At 35.4% G+C, this 15316-nt stretch overlaps 1 protein-coding gene across 1 annotated transcript in view; it reads left to right on the top strand.

The window, feature by feature from the left end:
- LOC130895046 (unconventional myosin ID) overlaps positions 1–15316 on the top strand; it is a 38700-nt gene that overhangs the window by 5033 nt on the left and 18351 nt on the right. The window contains exon 2 of the mRNA XM_057802159.1: positions 12223–12329. Within this exon, the coding sequence (XP_057658142.1) occupies positions 12223–12329 (107 nt within the window). The remainder of the gene's footprint in view (positions 1–12222; positions 12330–15316) is intronic.

Genomic DNA, 15316 nt, shown 5'->3' on the forward strand with positions numbered 1-15316 from the left:
TAGAGTCAGAATGTTCGTACATCGTCTGTTTAATTCCATCGTCTCTGTTGTTGCCTCTTCAATTTTTCCAACAAAAAATCGAACGGTGCCAGATCAGGGTTATATGGTGAGTATTCAATCTCTGTTAAGCCACATTCGTGTACGGTAGCTTGGGGACTGGAGCATTGTCATGAAACAAGCCCCCACCTTATTTTGCCATGCTTTTTTTCGATAATTTCATGTGCCCCGTTCATAGTTTTATTTGATTCCTTAAAGTCAATCGTTACTATAATATTGTATCCATAACTTTTTTGGCGCTTTTCATGACCTTTGCTGTTTTTGGAACGCAATATCTTCTGGATGTCTGATGATAGTGAGAGGATGGCCCTAGAAACACAAAAATTTTGTTCGATTCCCATTTTATAGTAAGAATAGTCAAGCTCCTCCTTCATTGTTGGACAATTTTTGACTACCAAGCCATCTTTTCAAGTCTAGGAACAGAAAATAATCCGAGCGGGCTAAATCTGGCAAATGGGTTGCATGAGGTAGCAATTTAAATTTTGATTTATTAATTTTGTCCATTGCAATAACGGATGTTTGATCTGGTGTATTGTCTTGATGAAACAACACTTTCTTCTTAGCCAAATACGGCCGTTTTGCTTGCTTTCTTCGCTCAAACGTTGCAATAATAATAGTTTTTCCTTTTTCAAGATAATCAACGAAAATTATCCCACACGCATCCCAAAAAACCGTTGCCATGACCTTGTCTGCAAATGGGACGGTCTTTGCCTTCTTTGGAGTCGGTTCTCCCTTTTCAGTCCATCGTTTTGATTGCGTTTCATCCGTCGTTATGGACTGCTAAAAACTCGGTAGACACAAACGCGGCACCAATCTTGCGCACAGTTTTCTCTTGTCCAAATATTCAGTTAATACGCGATGGAACTCCCTCGTTCCAATCTATTAGATCGAACTTTTTTGGTTCTCGCGGCTCTGAAAATCGCTCGCATGTTATTATAGATTGATATCACCATCTTCAGAAGAGATATAATTCAATACACGTCGAGGCATTAGCCAGGAATGTAGTTGTTTTCTCCTTTGAATAACGGCAGAATACATTTTAGAAATATTGAATTTCGAAATAGAAATCGTAAATCATCGTCTTGATTTTAGGTCTCTTCCGTTATAAAATTAGTTTTTTTTTTAAATTTTTGTTAAGACAGATTAAAATTTTACGTTTCAACTATTTTCAATCTATATCAAAATATTTTGATTTAAAACTTACAAGTGTACAAATCACAGTAGATGCTTGCGTCTCATAGAGCTAACTGGGACTAAACTACAATCATGAACACCGAAGAAATGATTCCCAGTTAAAGAATAGTAATCAGCTGGTAGTTGTCGCGCTCACCGACAAAATATTGGTTATTCATTATGGATGATTCATGTTAGATTATGTATATAATCGAGTATTTGATATTTATGTAAATGAAATTTACAAAAACACTAAATTATGCATCATCGTTATGAAAACTTTGAAAACAACACGATTTATACATTTAAAAATATTCGGTGAGTAACATAAATATTATTTTGCATTCATTAATGATCTGTATTGACTTATCGATTTATTTTTAATGATCTCTATTCTATAGTGTGTCTCATAAATGTTTTACAGAAGTTATTAAAGGTCAAAGTTTTTTTTATTTTTCTCGAAAACTGTATGTTTTTTCAAAAAAAAACCTCCAACCAAAGTTGTAGATCTTAAAATTCTGTACAAAAATGGTGGTTACGAATTTTTTCCTAAGAGTTACCATTACTGAGATATCGCGCCACCTGTATCTAGTATCTAGTGTACACGGCGGGTTTTTTTTACCGTGGTTTTTCCTCTAGGTCTTCTCCACTAACTAATGATTATTGTGTTAACTATTATTTTGATTTCTTTAGATATTCTGACTCTTGAAAGTCTACTTTAACCGTCAGGTCTTCTTCTTCCTCTTGCTGGATGTTCAAGTGTGGTCAAAATCACTCAATTTGGACTTTTTTACAGCCTCATTTGGTCCTACAACCTTTTTCGTAATTTCCAAAAATAGTGTTGAGGAGATTTTCTGCAGAAGGTGGTACGTACACTTGAACAGAACCTTTAGCACTAAAAGAAATAGGTATATAAACGAAAAATCATCAGGGATCATTTTTGTAGAGAATTTTAAGATCTACAACTTCGGTTTGAGGTTTTTTTTTGATAAAACTTACCGTTTTCGAGAAAAATTCAAAAAAACCTCAAATTCTGACCTTTGACTCCGAAAAACTTTCGAGCATACTTAGAATCGATGGGGATTTTGAAAACTTTATTTATAATGTTAAACTTCAGCTCTCCGGGAATTTTTGGTAATTTAAATGTCTATATTGACCTGAGTACAAGCTCTTTGTAAAACCATTCTTAGCCTACAATATCATATTATTGTCTCCTCTATTAACATTTTTTCGTCAAAGTTTGGTTTATGTTATAAAGAAATAACTTCACTTGGAGCATCTGCCGTTTTAAATCGTATAAATTAGATATTTTCAATGTCTCTTTTGTAATAATGTTTCTATAGAACGTTTACGATCTGTTAAGGTATATTATGTTGCGGCAGCTTTTTTAAGGGGAAGCGCCCAGACTGGCACCATAATTTTTACTATTTAATTGCTAATTTATTACCCAAAAAGCGATTTTATTGCTCAAGCGGTTCACGAGAAACACGACTCCCCCCTTCCTTAATATTAAGCTACGACGACTACGTCATTTATTGCTAATTAATTGCTGAAAGATGGCACGGGTCCCGGATCCCGAAAATTACCAATAAATTACCCCGAAGAGGTATTTTCATCGCCGAGATAGCGTTTCCGGGCTGCCGTAGCTTAAGACCGCTGAGGGGTTGTCGAGTTCGAGTCTTGGGGGTGGTTTTCGGGATCCGAGACCCTCCTCAAGTTCCATTCACTAAGTACAATCCAAAAACCCTCAGAATGAACGGGGTTAAACTCGAGATCACCAGAAATTGACATATAGACAACACATTCAATCAGTAAGCCCAATGGTACGAATTGCTTTGTACAACTGCTGCAGAATGGTAAGAACATGGGGCTTCAAACCCAAAATGTTTAACCCGGATGTATAAATATGTTGTGCGACCTATCACAAGCTATACAGCTTTCTTATGGTGGTCTAGATAAGTTGCATAGGGCGGATTGCCCCCCTTTGAAGACGTTTATAGAAAATGGAGCAATAAAGGTATACAAGGAGGTGGAAGACATAGTCAGATGGGGACGTAAACGTAGAAGAGCTTGGAACAAACACGTGGACAGGATGACCAGAGAAAGGGGCACGACGACCTTTAGGAACGCCTCCAAAAAGATGGATGGATTCATGGACATCAACATCTCAAGGAAGACAAGGCATAAAGCCTTGAAGAAGAAGAAAGAACATAACATGAAGCCCAGCGACCTGACTGGGAATCTATGGTGTCCAAGTCGACTTCAATGGACAAATGCAGGGATTGCGTTCCATTTTCCACGGGGAAACATACGCTATTCTTAGATGAGCAGCTTGTAGACCCCACAATTCAAAAATATTTATCTTATAAGATAGCAGAGCAGCCCTTATTTTAGAAAGAATGCGATATCCAGTTGGTTTGGTCTCTAGTATGTTGTGGTAGATCCACGTTTCGTCCACTACGTAAAAAATCATCGGTTATGCAGTTGACATCGTTGCAAAGTCTAAAGATGTGCTAGATTGATCTTACTTTATTAATATCCTTGTATATTCCTTGTTTAAAATACCGTATATTTCGAAAATTACCGAAAACCTAATTTTCATTTTAATCATTAATGAATATTGGAATACCCACAGTTATCGCTGTATGACAATACGATAAAACGTTTATCAGTCCTTTAGAACGAACCTTCAATCGATATTTTTAAGGTCGTTTTAATACTAAAAATTCCAAGCGAGCGGCTATAATACAAGGTATTCCGAAAAAAAGTCTTGCGCGATAATAATCTGTGGATGTTACCATTTTTTTCTTAGACTTTCGACCGATTTTGACATGTTACTACTTTAAATAAAAAATTGAACGTTTACTTTGGTTCAGAGTTCAAAGATAAACCTAACGAGAAATTTCATCACTCGAAAAGATCTATGAAATACCCATTAACTCTAAAAGCAAAGCAATAACATCAAGTGAGCCCCCTCGAGGAGCCGTTGGATCTTAATCTAAGGAAATAATAGTGCCTAGGGATGCTACTTCCTCTTACTCTCGAGGACTCTGAACATACAAGGACCACTGAAAATCTGACGCCATAACATCAATGGTGTGGAGCAAAAAAAGGAGAAGGAAGGCCGAGACGGCTTAAGGCTTAACGACCCCGGATGCCAAGATTGCCTCCACCCTTATCCCACGGCTTTCAACCCGGATGTCTAGGTAAAGCTTGTCAAAAGGATTCTATACATATCAAACAAGCCGTAAGCATTCGCAGTAGGGCCCGGTGCTAGCTACGCGACATCGCCGGAGATTACCCCTTTTCGGCGGGTTTGGAATCATACCCCAAATCGTCAAAAGGTTTAAATCGATGCGCCTGATCGGATTTTCGAAGGTCACCAGCCTTTGGTAATTTTAAGTGGGATACCACTGGTATATCAGAAGGCTTATGTGCTTTATGGCGCTTGGCCAACCAATATTGTACTGTGAACATCAAGGGAATCAAGCGGATGTACTCAGATAGAATGGGCACCCACAAGGAGTCGTTGGACCTCGTCGCGTTAGTCCAAGGAAGCCCGGCATTAACGCTACCTGACTGTAAACGTGACAAAACCTCTTGGTCTTTCTGAGGGTTTTGAACAAACAGGGTCTACGGAACCTACTACCCCTAAAGCATCAGTTTCTACCGATGTCTGAGCTCTGACAAGGTCCGGCTCAAACGCTGAAATTTCAGAGAAATCTCTAAATACAAGCGCAAATATATTTCCTAACTTATATTTTCTCAGACAACCCTCGTAAGGGCTAGATAATTTTGATATCAGCGTTAAGTACATGTTTTATTATTTGATACTAAAAAAATGAGTAAAATAAGTAGATAAATTAGTATTTAGTATTCCTAAACCAACAATTTCCTATGCAAGTATATCATGCTTTTTTACACGCCCTGTATGTACACAATTTTGTTCGGAGATTCATCATATATTCAAGAACATTTTGTTTTTGATATTATAAGTACACTATGATAATATAAATATTATTTAATTGTGTGGGTCTTCGTGACCTGGTTAAGTTACGTCGGGTCATGTTTGTTGTAGAGGAACCTCGTCTATAACCTCGATACAAAATTGTCAACTAATTACGTCATTATCTTTGGAAACCTGACTCATCGCGCTGATTTAATCAAGCTTTTCAATTTGCTTAGACCTTTATAGAATTATTCAATGAATCACAACTCGTATCAAGTAGGTATTGCTAAAATAATTTTTTCTGCTCATACGGGTGTGCTTTTCAAGTTTTGAGGTTAAAAAAATCGATATTATCTATTAAGTTCAATACACTGGATGCGTTTAAGATACCTCCAAAAGATTTGAACGCCTCAACATCTTCTTCAGGTGTAGAAACGTGGCCTTGTAAATTTATTTTTTATCTGCGGGAATGAGAAGAAATCATCGGGTGCCAAATAAGGACTGTACGTTGGATGACCCATCAATTCGAAGTTTTGATTGTTCCAAAACGTTTTTGTTTGAATTGATGTGAGAGAGCTCGCATTGTCGTGGTGGAGAATGATTCGTCTTCTTCGATTGGTTTTCCTGAATTTTTCGAACATGTCCAGTTATTCCGACCATTTGCTCCGAAGTACTTCGAACTTTGGTTAGATTTGGCTCGTCTTGAAACACCCATACAGTCGATTATTCTTTAGTTTCGGTTCATAGGCGTAGACCCATGATTCTTCGCCTTTCCCGAGCTTTTTATTGAGCGATTGTCAAATTATGCGTTATCCAACGCGAACAAATCTTTTTGACAGCCAAATGTTCATGCAATATTGAATATATGGGAATGGAACTAATGCCCCAACACGCCTCAATCTCACGGTATACCTCATGACGATCTTGCAATATCATTTTACTCACAGTATTGATGTTTTCTGGTAAAACAGCCGATTTTGGACGACCTTGACGAAATTAATACTGAAACGAAGTGCGACCAAGATCATCAAGCTCACACCGACACAATTTATGATTTTGTAAAGTTTTGATCAAATAAAATCAAATTACAAACCGTACCTATCGGGATACATGAAGTAAAATAAAAGTTGAGATGGCAGTACTTAAAAATGTCATTAGCAGGACCGCCAACCATTCATAATTGAGGTTATTATAACAAAAACACGAAGTAATATTTAACTTTTAATTAGAAAAATTGGCAAAAATGACATGGAAATTAAAAGAGCAACAAACCGCCGCCATGTTACGCTCAGTACTTGATGTTGACAGTCCTTATGACAAATAACTTATAACTAGAATGTGTGGCGCCATCTACAAATTATGGTCCACGCCTAACTACTTAAGCTGTTGCAAAATAATTTTGTTGAATTAGGATGGAATCTGTTTTTCTTTAAACAATAATAAAAAACCGCGGTTTCCGCAGACAGCCACTACAAAAATAACTGTGGAGTCGGGATTCTTCAAACAACGATTGAAATCGGAAAACCACCGAAAATCGTAACGAGTTGAGTGTTCAATTCCATTTTTCAACCAAATTAATGTTTCAAGTATCTGAAAACATGTACGTTCACGATTAGAAATGTCAAACATTATAATGTCAATGTCATATTTGACATATTCACAACAGTGTTGCCATATCTCAAAAACAAAGTATCGACACTCGGTTGAATATATTCATACCAGGGTAATTAGAAGTGTTGTAGACCGTTTCCGTTATCAAAAAACTTGGTGGGGTGAATTAAAAATATAAAATGTTCAAATTTAATAGTATATTGTACAGCACGTGTTCAAAAATACTTGGAGTGCAGAAACATGTCATTTTGTCATGTGTCGTACACTATTCCTCCTCCAAATATCTGGTAATTCATTTCTTTTTGCGATATCTCTGCTTCTCCCGTAGCTACTTCTCTTTCGCTTTCTTCGACCGTTTTATTTTTTGTTTTTCTTCATATTTCCAAATCATTATTGTCGTCCCCACAATAAATTCAATCGATTACTCGATTTGCTACCTTCAGTTGTAGTGCGCCGCTTTTATAACAAATCAAATTCTCCCCCGCGAGAGGTAGGAAACTCTAGATATTCAGGAATTGCGTAATCCGATAAGCAAATGTCAAGTTACAAGGGAAATAGGAATAACCTCAAATTGACGACCTGTCTCACCTTGTACAGTTGCTTTATTTTCTTTTAATCATTCTCTCTTTGTTTATTGACGACGCAGAACGTTTAATCGTTTTAATAGTGGAAATTTGACGCTTGGATTACGGCCATGTTTCCTTGGCGCGGCGACCAGTTACCGCCACTCCAAAATTTCTCATGTCGATGGTCATGGTAGCGCTTCAAACTAGGCGTTCGACATTTCAACGTATTGACCAAGTTTCCGAGAAGACGTTGAAAGTAAAAAAAAATGTCTGCTACAAGATATATCTGTTTGTGCCATCAAAGGGTTTAAGCCGAAGCGCCTGATCGGCTTCTCAAAGGACATCTTCTACTTTATTTGTCGTAAATTCCTTGATTTTTGAAACAGCCATGGATCAAGCAAGCGATTCCACGAAATGCATTTTCTTAAACCTGGTTTCAATCTCTTTCAGGATCAGTAACTGTAATTCTTGGACATTAAGAGGTTTAACTTTTACAAGAAGACAATTGAGTTGTATAACTAGTGCAGTATTCATCACCTGACGCATCCTTAGTTGCAGCTTCAATCGGCCGCAGAATTTGTAAAACCGAATCAAGAATAGATTATTCTGATGTAGTTAGCATCGATGGTGCAATTTTATGACGAATGGTATATGCTATTGTATATACTGTTTACTTTAGTAATTCGGTTAAAAATGGATCACACATTTTCTATTAAATCAGTTTATTAGAAGCACATCGCAAACTATTGAAATCTCCACCCAAAAAACAAATAAATAAATAAATAAACAAGCACTTAAGTTGTACAAATTAAGCGTTAAATAAAACGACATTTAGATGTTAATTTTTTTTGAAAACTTCCTTTTTTTTCGATGTTTATTTTGCTACGACAGGTAGTGGGCCCTGATACCCTAAATAATTAGTATGATTAAATATTTGATTTGGCGGAATTCTATATGTGTGGCAAGGTTGTTTGCTCTCGAGTTAATATTAAACTCAAAGAAAAAAAATTAATGGGACGGACGAAACTTTTCAGCTCTTGAAATGTTTTTACTTTAATTCTTTTCGTAAAATATTGTGAGATTTATGAGGAGGTGCATTTACAACAACGTTTGCTTCTTGTCCAAATTTTCCGCCCAACCGTTGATAGTTTTTTTCCCTAGATATACGAGGGTGTACCCAAAAATAACCGGAATTATTTTTTAAATGCTATATATTCACAAAGATACAAAAAACAACCTTATTCCATTCAAAATACTCATTGTTTGAACTCATTTTTAGAGTTTCCAAATCGCCGTCCTTTCATGTCCCTTTTCATGCGTGGAAACAAAAAAAATTCGCACGGAGCCAGGTCAGGCGAGTAAGATGCTTGGGGCAGCGGAACCATGTTATTTTTAAACAAAAACTGACTAACTGTGATGGCTGAGTGTGCAGGTGCGTTGTCATGGTGGAAGAACCAGTCATCTGATTGATTAAACGAGCTTCAAGATCTTCCACTGATTTCAGATAGTTGATCAATTGTCTGTCGACGGTCTGTGCGCACAGGCTCTGGAATTCTTCCAACATTTACATCGATTCGGGCAGTTGATGGACGTCCAGAGTGAGGTTTGTCATCAATCGACATTTCGCCATTTTTAAATCGAGAAAACCACTCTTACACTTGCGTTTTCCCCATAGCATCATCTTTGTAAGCAGTTTTCAACATTAAAACAGTTTCAGCAGCGTTTTTACCGAGTAGAATTTCACAGCGGCACATTGTTACACTAGAATTTGCGATAGACCGACACTGCACCATGCAAGTTACAACTAAACTAAACTTAATCATCCTCACTAAATTGAAAACATACAATTGTATTTCTGATGAAATAAGTACTTTTGATACGTCTATGTAACCTTTGTTGATACACAGGGCTTCTGGTCTGTCCAAACCTCTCTATTCTCGCATTTGAAAGGTCATTTATCTAGTGAATGGTTAGGCAGTTTTGTATTAGCATCCGGTAAGGCATGGATCATATACAGGGTCTTAAATCCAACGAAAATGCGTTCAATCTTTTTGCATTTCAATAAAAGTCTAAATAAACTTGTGATTATGTCCTAATAGACAAGTATGTCTCTTAATTTCTATCTATAATAAATATTCCTTCATTAGACTTTATTTTTTATTACCCCTCGTAGTAGAAATAACAATATTTCATATATATTTTTTTCAATAACAAATCTAACAAACCTCGTATACGATTTAATAAAATTTGATATTTTTCCCGAAAATATCACTCTTAATAGAATCAAGAATTTTAACAGATTATAATTATAATTATTTGTAATCTATTTTGTTAATTAGACCCTTTTATGGGCCTCGCGTACCCAAACAAATTTTGACGAATGTGTCAAAATTAAGGCGTGGTCAAAAGACTGTACGTTTATTGTTTTATAAAATGTTTGTCTACATTAAGTTCACGGTCGACCGCAATACCATAAACTTATTATATCTGCCATTTTATTTATGTAAACTAAATCGGAGTTCAAGAACATAAATGAAACGGAAATCGGTTCCGTCAGTTCAAACGATCGAACTAAGAATGTAAAACTACAATGATACGCTGAAATTATCCCTACCTATAAGGTACTTTAGGTTCCAATTTGCATAAAGCGTTTTATGGTATTCTTAACCTATAAAAAGTTTATGTCCATATCGCTTTTGCTTTGTTTATATAATATACAATTTATTTGCATACACAAGAAATTGAATTGTAGATTAACATGTCATAAGGTCTAAATAATTATTTAGGAAACTGAACTAAACAATTTGATTTTTATGTTTGAAATATTCAAGTCGTGATTTAAATTTCGTTCTAATTACGTCATCGGTGACAGCAATCCATAGACTACGTGATGATTGTAGATAAAATATTTTACAATATCGGTTTTGTTATTTTATAACCTCACCTCGTATTTGATCAGTTTTTATTACATCTATATATCAATCGAGAAACAACATGGGAAGGGAAAATACGCATCTGTTGTACCCGAATTTCTGAGTGCTTCTTGGATATTTCTTTTTTTTTAGAGCTACTTGATACGACGAAAATTAGTCATCATATATGGGCAAAGGCACTTCCGCTCATGTTTCTTCAAGTCTATATTTAAAACGATTAAAAAATAACAGTTAGTTAAACTGTAATGTTACTTAAGTTGGTAATCGTGATACGTTTAAAATAATATTTTGTTCAAGCAACTTCATCAGAGCATGCATACTGTAGGTTGCTCAGCAGTCGAGGTAAAACGAAATTTTCAGTGGCCTACTGACTGTTTCTATTTTAGTTACATTTAATACTTATGAAGTAAAAATCTCATGTTATGAAATAGGATTGTTTTTTTTTTAATAATATACGAGGGTTATTTGAAAATTTGAAAAGTAAAAATTGAAATAACTGCAACTTCGATTAACAATCGGAAAGGAGCAAGTAAATAATCATTAAATAATGCATTTGGTTAAAATGAGGTTATGTTGACATTCAGTTTGGTATAAAGAGGTAAAAACCTGAATATGACGTATTCATCTTGTTATAGTGAACAACTTTTACTGATAAATGATTTTTATCAAATTACTGTATGTTTTTTCTATTTAAAAACAAATATAGGTAGGTTCCAACTTAATTATTAATTAATAAATTTTTCCCTTACATCAATAATGAAAATTAAATGAAGTGAAGTCTCTTTACCTGTGATATCTTCAGTGTTTATGATTGTAGTTTAGTCGCAATTAGCTCTGAGAGACGCAACAACGTGCTGTGATTCATATTTTTTGAACCAAGACATATTTTATTGAGGTTTATGAACGAATTGTTTTCGTTCTCGCAAATTCAGACTAGTAAGTCTTAGAATGGTTAAAACCAAGGAACTATCGGTTAAAACTCGTGCAGTAATCGCGGGTCCTCATGGTCTAGGCAAAAGTAAACGTAAACATTGTTGCCAAATTAAAACTAACTCGACGTACCGTGGACTAAAACGTGAAAATATATATAGCATCCACTTTGGTGATAGAAAACGTTCAGGGCGGCCTAGGAAAACCACAAAAGTGTCGATTTGTAAACGTAAAAGATAGTTTTATGAAAAGACGGAGGCTCGGTAATGGTTTGGGGATGTTTTGGAGGAAAAACGACTGTAAACCTTGTAGAATTTTCGAAAAAAGCGGGAAAACTTAAAAACAACATAACTGTGTGACCGTCGAGCTCTACTATAATAGAATGAATCGAAGCAGCTGTTATATAAAGGGATTAAATTAATAGAATTCGTTAATTAGAAGTATTTACACTTTTTCTTAATAGAAATTCGTTATAAAGAGATTGTCGAAAAAAATGTTTCGAAACATAAAGCTGCGTATTGGATAATTCAAGGAAATTAAGATTTAGACCTCGTCGTACAGCTCACTAAATTGACCCAGCTGTCAACAACTTTGGATTTACTCTTCTTGAAACGCCAAGTCAGTTGCTGTCAGCTGTCACGTCACGTGCGTGCCTTCATACTCAACGTCCATTCCCTATACTCTCTTGGATGTCAGCAACCCTTCAAAACATTCCTAACAACACCCAAACAATCATATGAAATAAAATTTTCACCATAATTCGATAACTTGCAAAACGACTCAATTTTTCCGTCTTCGATCCCCTATAATCTGTATTTTCTTCTCTTCCTACCTTTGTCTGAAGGGTTTTAAAGAATAAAAAATACATTTTTTCGAAAATATGATTGTTACAAAAAAATTGTGACCGGATTTTGTAATCAGCTCACACAAAATCGAAATCGACCAATTACAGTAAAAAAACTTTAATGACGACATGTCCTATGTTATTTTTTTTTAATTTCAGATTCAAAAATGGTTACATCTATACTTACATTGGGGAAGTATGTGTTTCAGTTAACCCTTATAGAACGAAAAATATCTACGGAACTGACCAAATAAACCAGTATAAAGGTAAGTCAAACAGCTTAAGTTAACAGCCATATCGGCTTCTAGCAACCACTGTCTGAATACCCGATGAAGTCTTGCATCGAGTAGAGATTCTTTTTAATAAATCCTGGAACGTGAAAGATTGCAACTGCACTTTGAATATGTCGCAAATAGGATGACACTCGATTAAAGCGGTTCGGGGTTTTATTCAACCTCGACGGATTCGAGGATCATAGCGAAAGTTTATCTAACGGCTGAACTGATTCGGAATTGACTTGTGAATAAAATTATTAACGGGCGATAGAGTCTTCCTTGTGGGTGAACCAGTTGAAGGTCTAAAGCAGCTCTAATAGATACCCGACAAGGTCTGCTCGAGCATTTGAAATAGAAACAGATTGGGTTTTATCTGATTCGACCGATGGTGAAGTAATATTATTGTATCTGCTTGCTTATCTTCAGATTTTAGAAGAAGCAAAAGGGAGCTGATTTCAAAGGAGGGCACACGATTATCGATTGAAAATAGCTGGGTAATTTAATTTCTTGGCCGGATAGTGAGGCAATGCTGAAAATAATCGATTTATATGTGTGAAGTCACGGCTGTTTTCCAAATAAATCCAAACAGTGATACACTACAAGTCAAAAGTTTTTGCTCACTCTGTAGTTTGCGTTATACATAAACTAAAAACCATACGATCGATTTTTAAGAACATATATTTAAAAATTTATTCATAGATGTGAGAATTGGAAGTAAGACACTGCTTTCTGAGTTCCCTGTTCAATTTGTCCCACAACAACTCAATTGGGCTTAGTTCGGGCAACTGTGACGGCCAAATCTGTACTTTCAGTACATTCTTCCTTTCCAATTCTTTCAAATACTCTTCGCACAACTTCGAGGAATCCATGGGGTCGTTCTCATGCTGGAAGAAAAAGTTTTTGACGATCGGATGTTGGCCAAGTTTTATCAGATCTCTTGTAGAAATACTCAAAGGCAGATCTTTAGTTTCATTGATCTGAGCTACTATCTCTGGGCCCGTGAGCTCTCGATCACGTTCACAATACGTTTCAACCGATAGTTATTTGGTTTTACCCATTTTAAAACATTTAAAACAAAACGAACTTGACAAAAGATGTTTTAGTTTAAAAAGTATAAATCATAGTAAGTTCTTGTGTCTCACAGGGACTAAACTAAAATCATAAACATCGAAGAAATAACTCACAATTGAAGAATAACGAACGAATCAGTCGGTACTTGCAGGTTTTAACTTGTCACCGCCAAAATATAAACATGCGCTCGTTTAAACAAAACAAATAACGGACACTATTATTTATAGTGTGTAAGACAACGTTTCGACCTTCGCTTGACAATATCAAAGAGAAGTTTGTGTATTATTTTGAAATTTAATGAATAAATTATGTGGTGGGCAAAAATGTTTGACTGTAGTGAGACGATCAAAAAGAAATTCAGTTTGTTAATGGATACAATACAGTACCCATAAAAACACGAAGGTTCTGCCTTCATTTTTCTTAGTCTACGTCTCAGAATCATTTTTTTTTTTTAATTAATAAACCCTGTAGAAAACAATACAATGAACAAGTTGAGGAGACTTATGACGTACGTGACCTTCAGTCTCCGAAGACGATAACATGGTTATCGAAAATGTGTAGTGAGTGTAGTAGTGTAGTGATAGTGTAAAATCAAGATTTCGCGGGAGTTTTTTGAACCAACTTTTACCAAAACTCCTATAGCTAAGTTGAAATTTCTGGAACCATTGGCGATATTCATACTGAATAAATACACTGTTTTCACCAACACTCACAACTACAATGTCTGACGCGCGTTTCGATAACCAAGTTATCGTCTTCAGAGACTGAAGGTAAATTTTCCCACCAATAAACCTTCTACCGCGAAAAAAGAATTGTAAATAGGTTAATCAATCGTCATAGGTTTAAGAAATCTCTATGCGAAACCACCTTTTTCCAAACCCAAAGTGAAAAAGAAGAAAAATTTTCTCTGATCCCTTTCAATCCTCTTCATACGAGAGGATTGGAAGGAATATTTAGTAGAGTGGGTTTTAAGCTGGTTTATAAATCCAACAACACATTAAAAACAATTGTTGGGAAATCCTAAGGATATGAAATAAGTTTTGGTGATTGTATATTGGGCAGACTAATACATCCGTTATTGTCCGGTTTAAAGAGCACATAACTCATTTGAAATATGAACGGACCGGAACATCAGGTATTGCCGATCATGCTGCCGGTCAAAATTATGACATAAATATTAATATTGTAAAATTGTTAAAAAACGTATCCAATAATAAATTGTTGGATGCATTTGACAGCATTGAAATTGCTATATGTAAAAGTAGCTTAAATAGGGACAAATTGCCAATGCCTTACAGCCCAATTAATAGTTTAGTAGTCATTGAACATGAATATTGCCGCCGGAATCAATTTTCGTGGGAGAAGGTTTATTAGTTAGTCTCTGAAGACGATAACTTAGTTATCGAAACGCGCGTCAGACAGTGTAATTGTGAGTGTTGGTGTAAACAGTGTGTTCAGTAAAAACTCCTATAGATATTTTAATGCTTTCTGGATGCAAATAAAATTCACATAAAACACTAATTAATAGATAAATAGAATTAGAAATATATCAAATTTGAGATAATGTTCTGTAATAATCACTTATCATTATCCTATCTTATCGTTTAAAGCGAAACGTTAGTCTTTAAGTGATTCTTAAGAACGTATTAACGGCAGGATTATTTTTAAAAAATGTTATCTTTATACATTATTATTTGTTGAATGACACAATATTTATTGAAAATGTCGTATTCAGTGATGCATTGTATAGATAAGTCTGTCTATATTTAGAAGTATTCAATTTAGTTTCGCATTGTTGGGGTTAAACGAACAATGTTGCATCCTTCAAAAAGACGTTTCTTTGAATTTTGTAGCACCATTCAAACATTAACGTGGTTTTTGTGGGCATCATAAAATTAACTAAAGTG

This window comes from Diorhabda carinulata, chromosome 6, assembly GCF_026250575.1.
Source record: "Diorhabda carinulata isolate Delta chromosome 6, icDioCari1.1, whole genome shotgun sequence".
NCBI lineage: Eukaryota > Metazoa > Arthropoda > Insecta > Coleoptera > Chrysomelidae > Diorhabda > Diorhabda carinulata.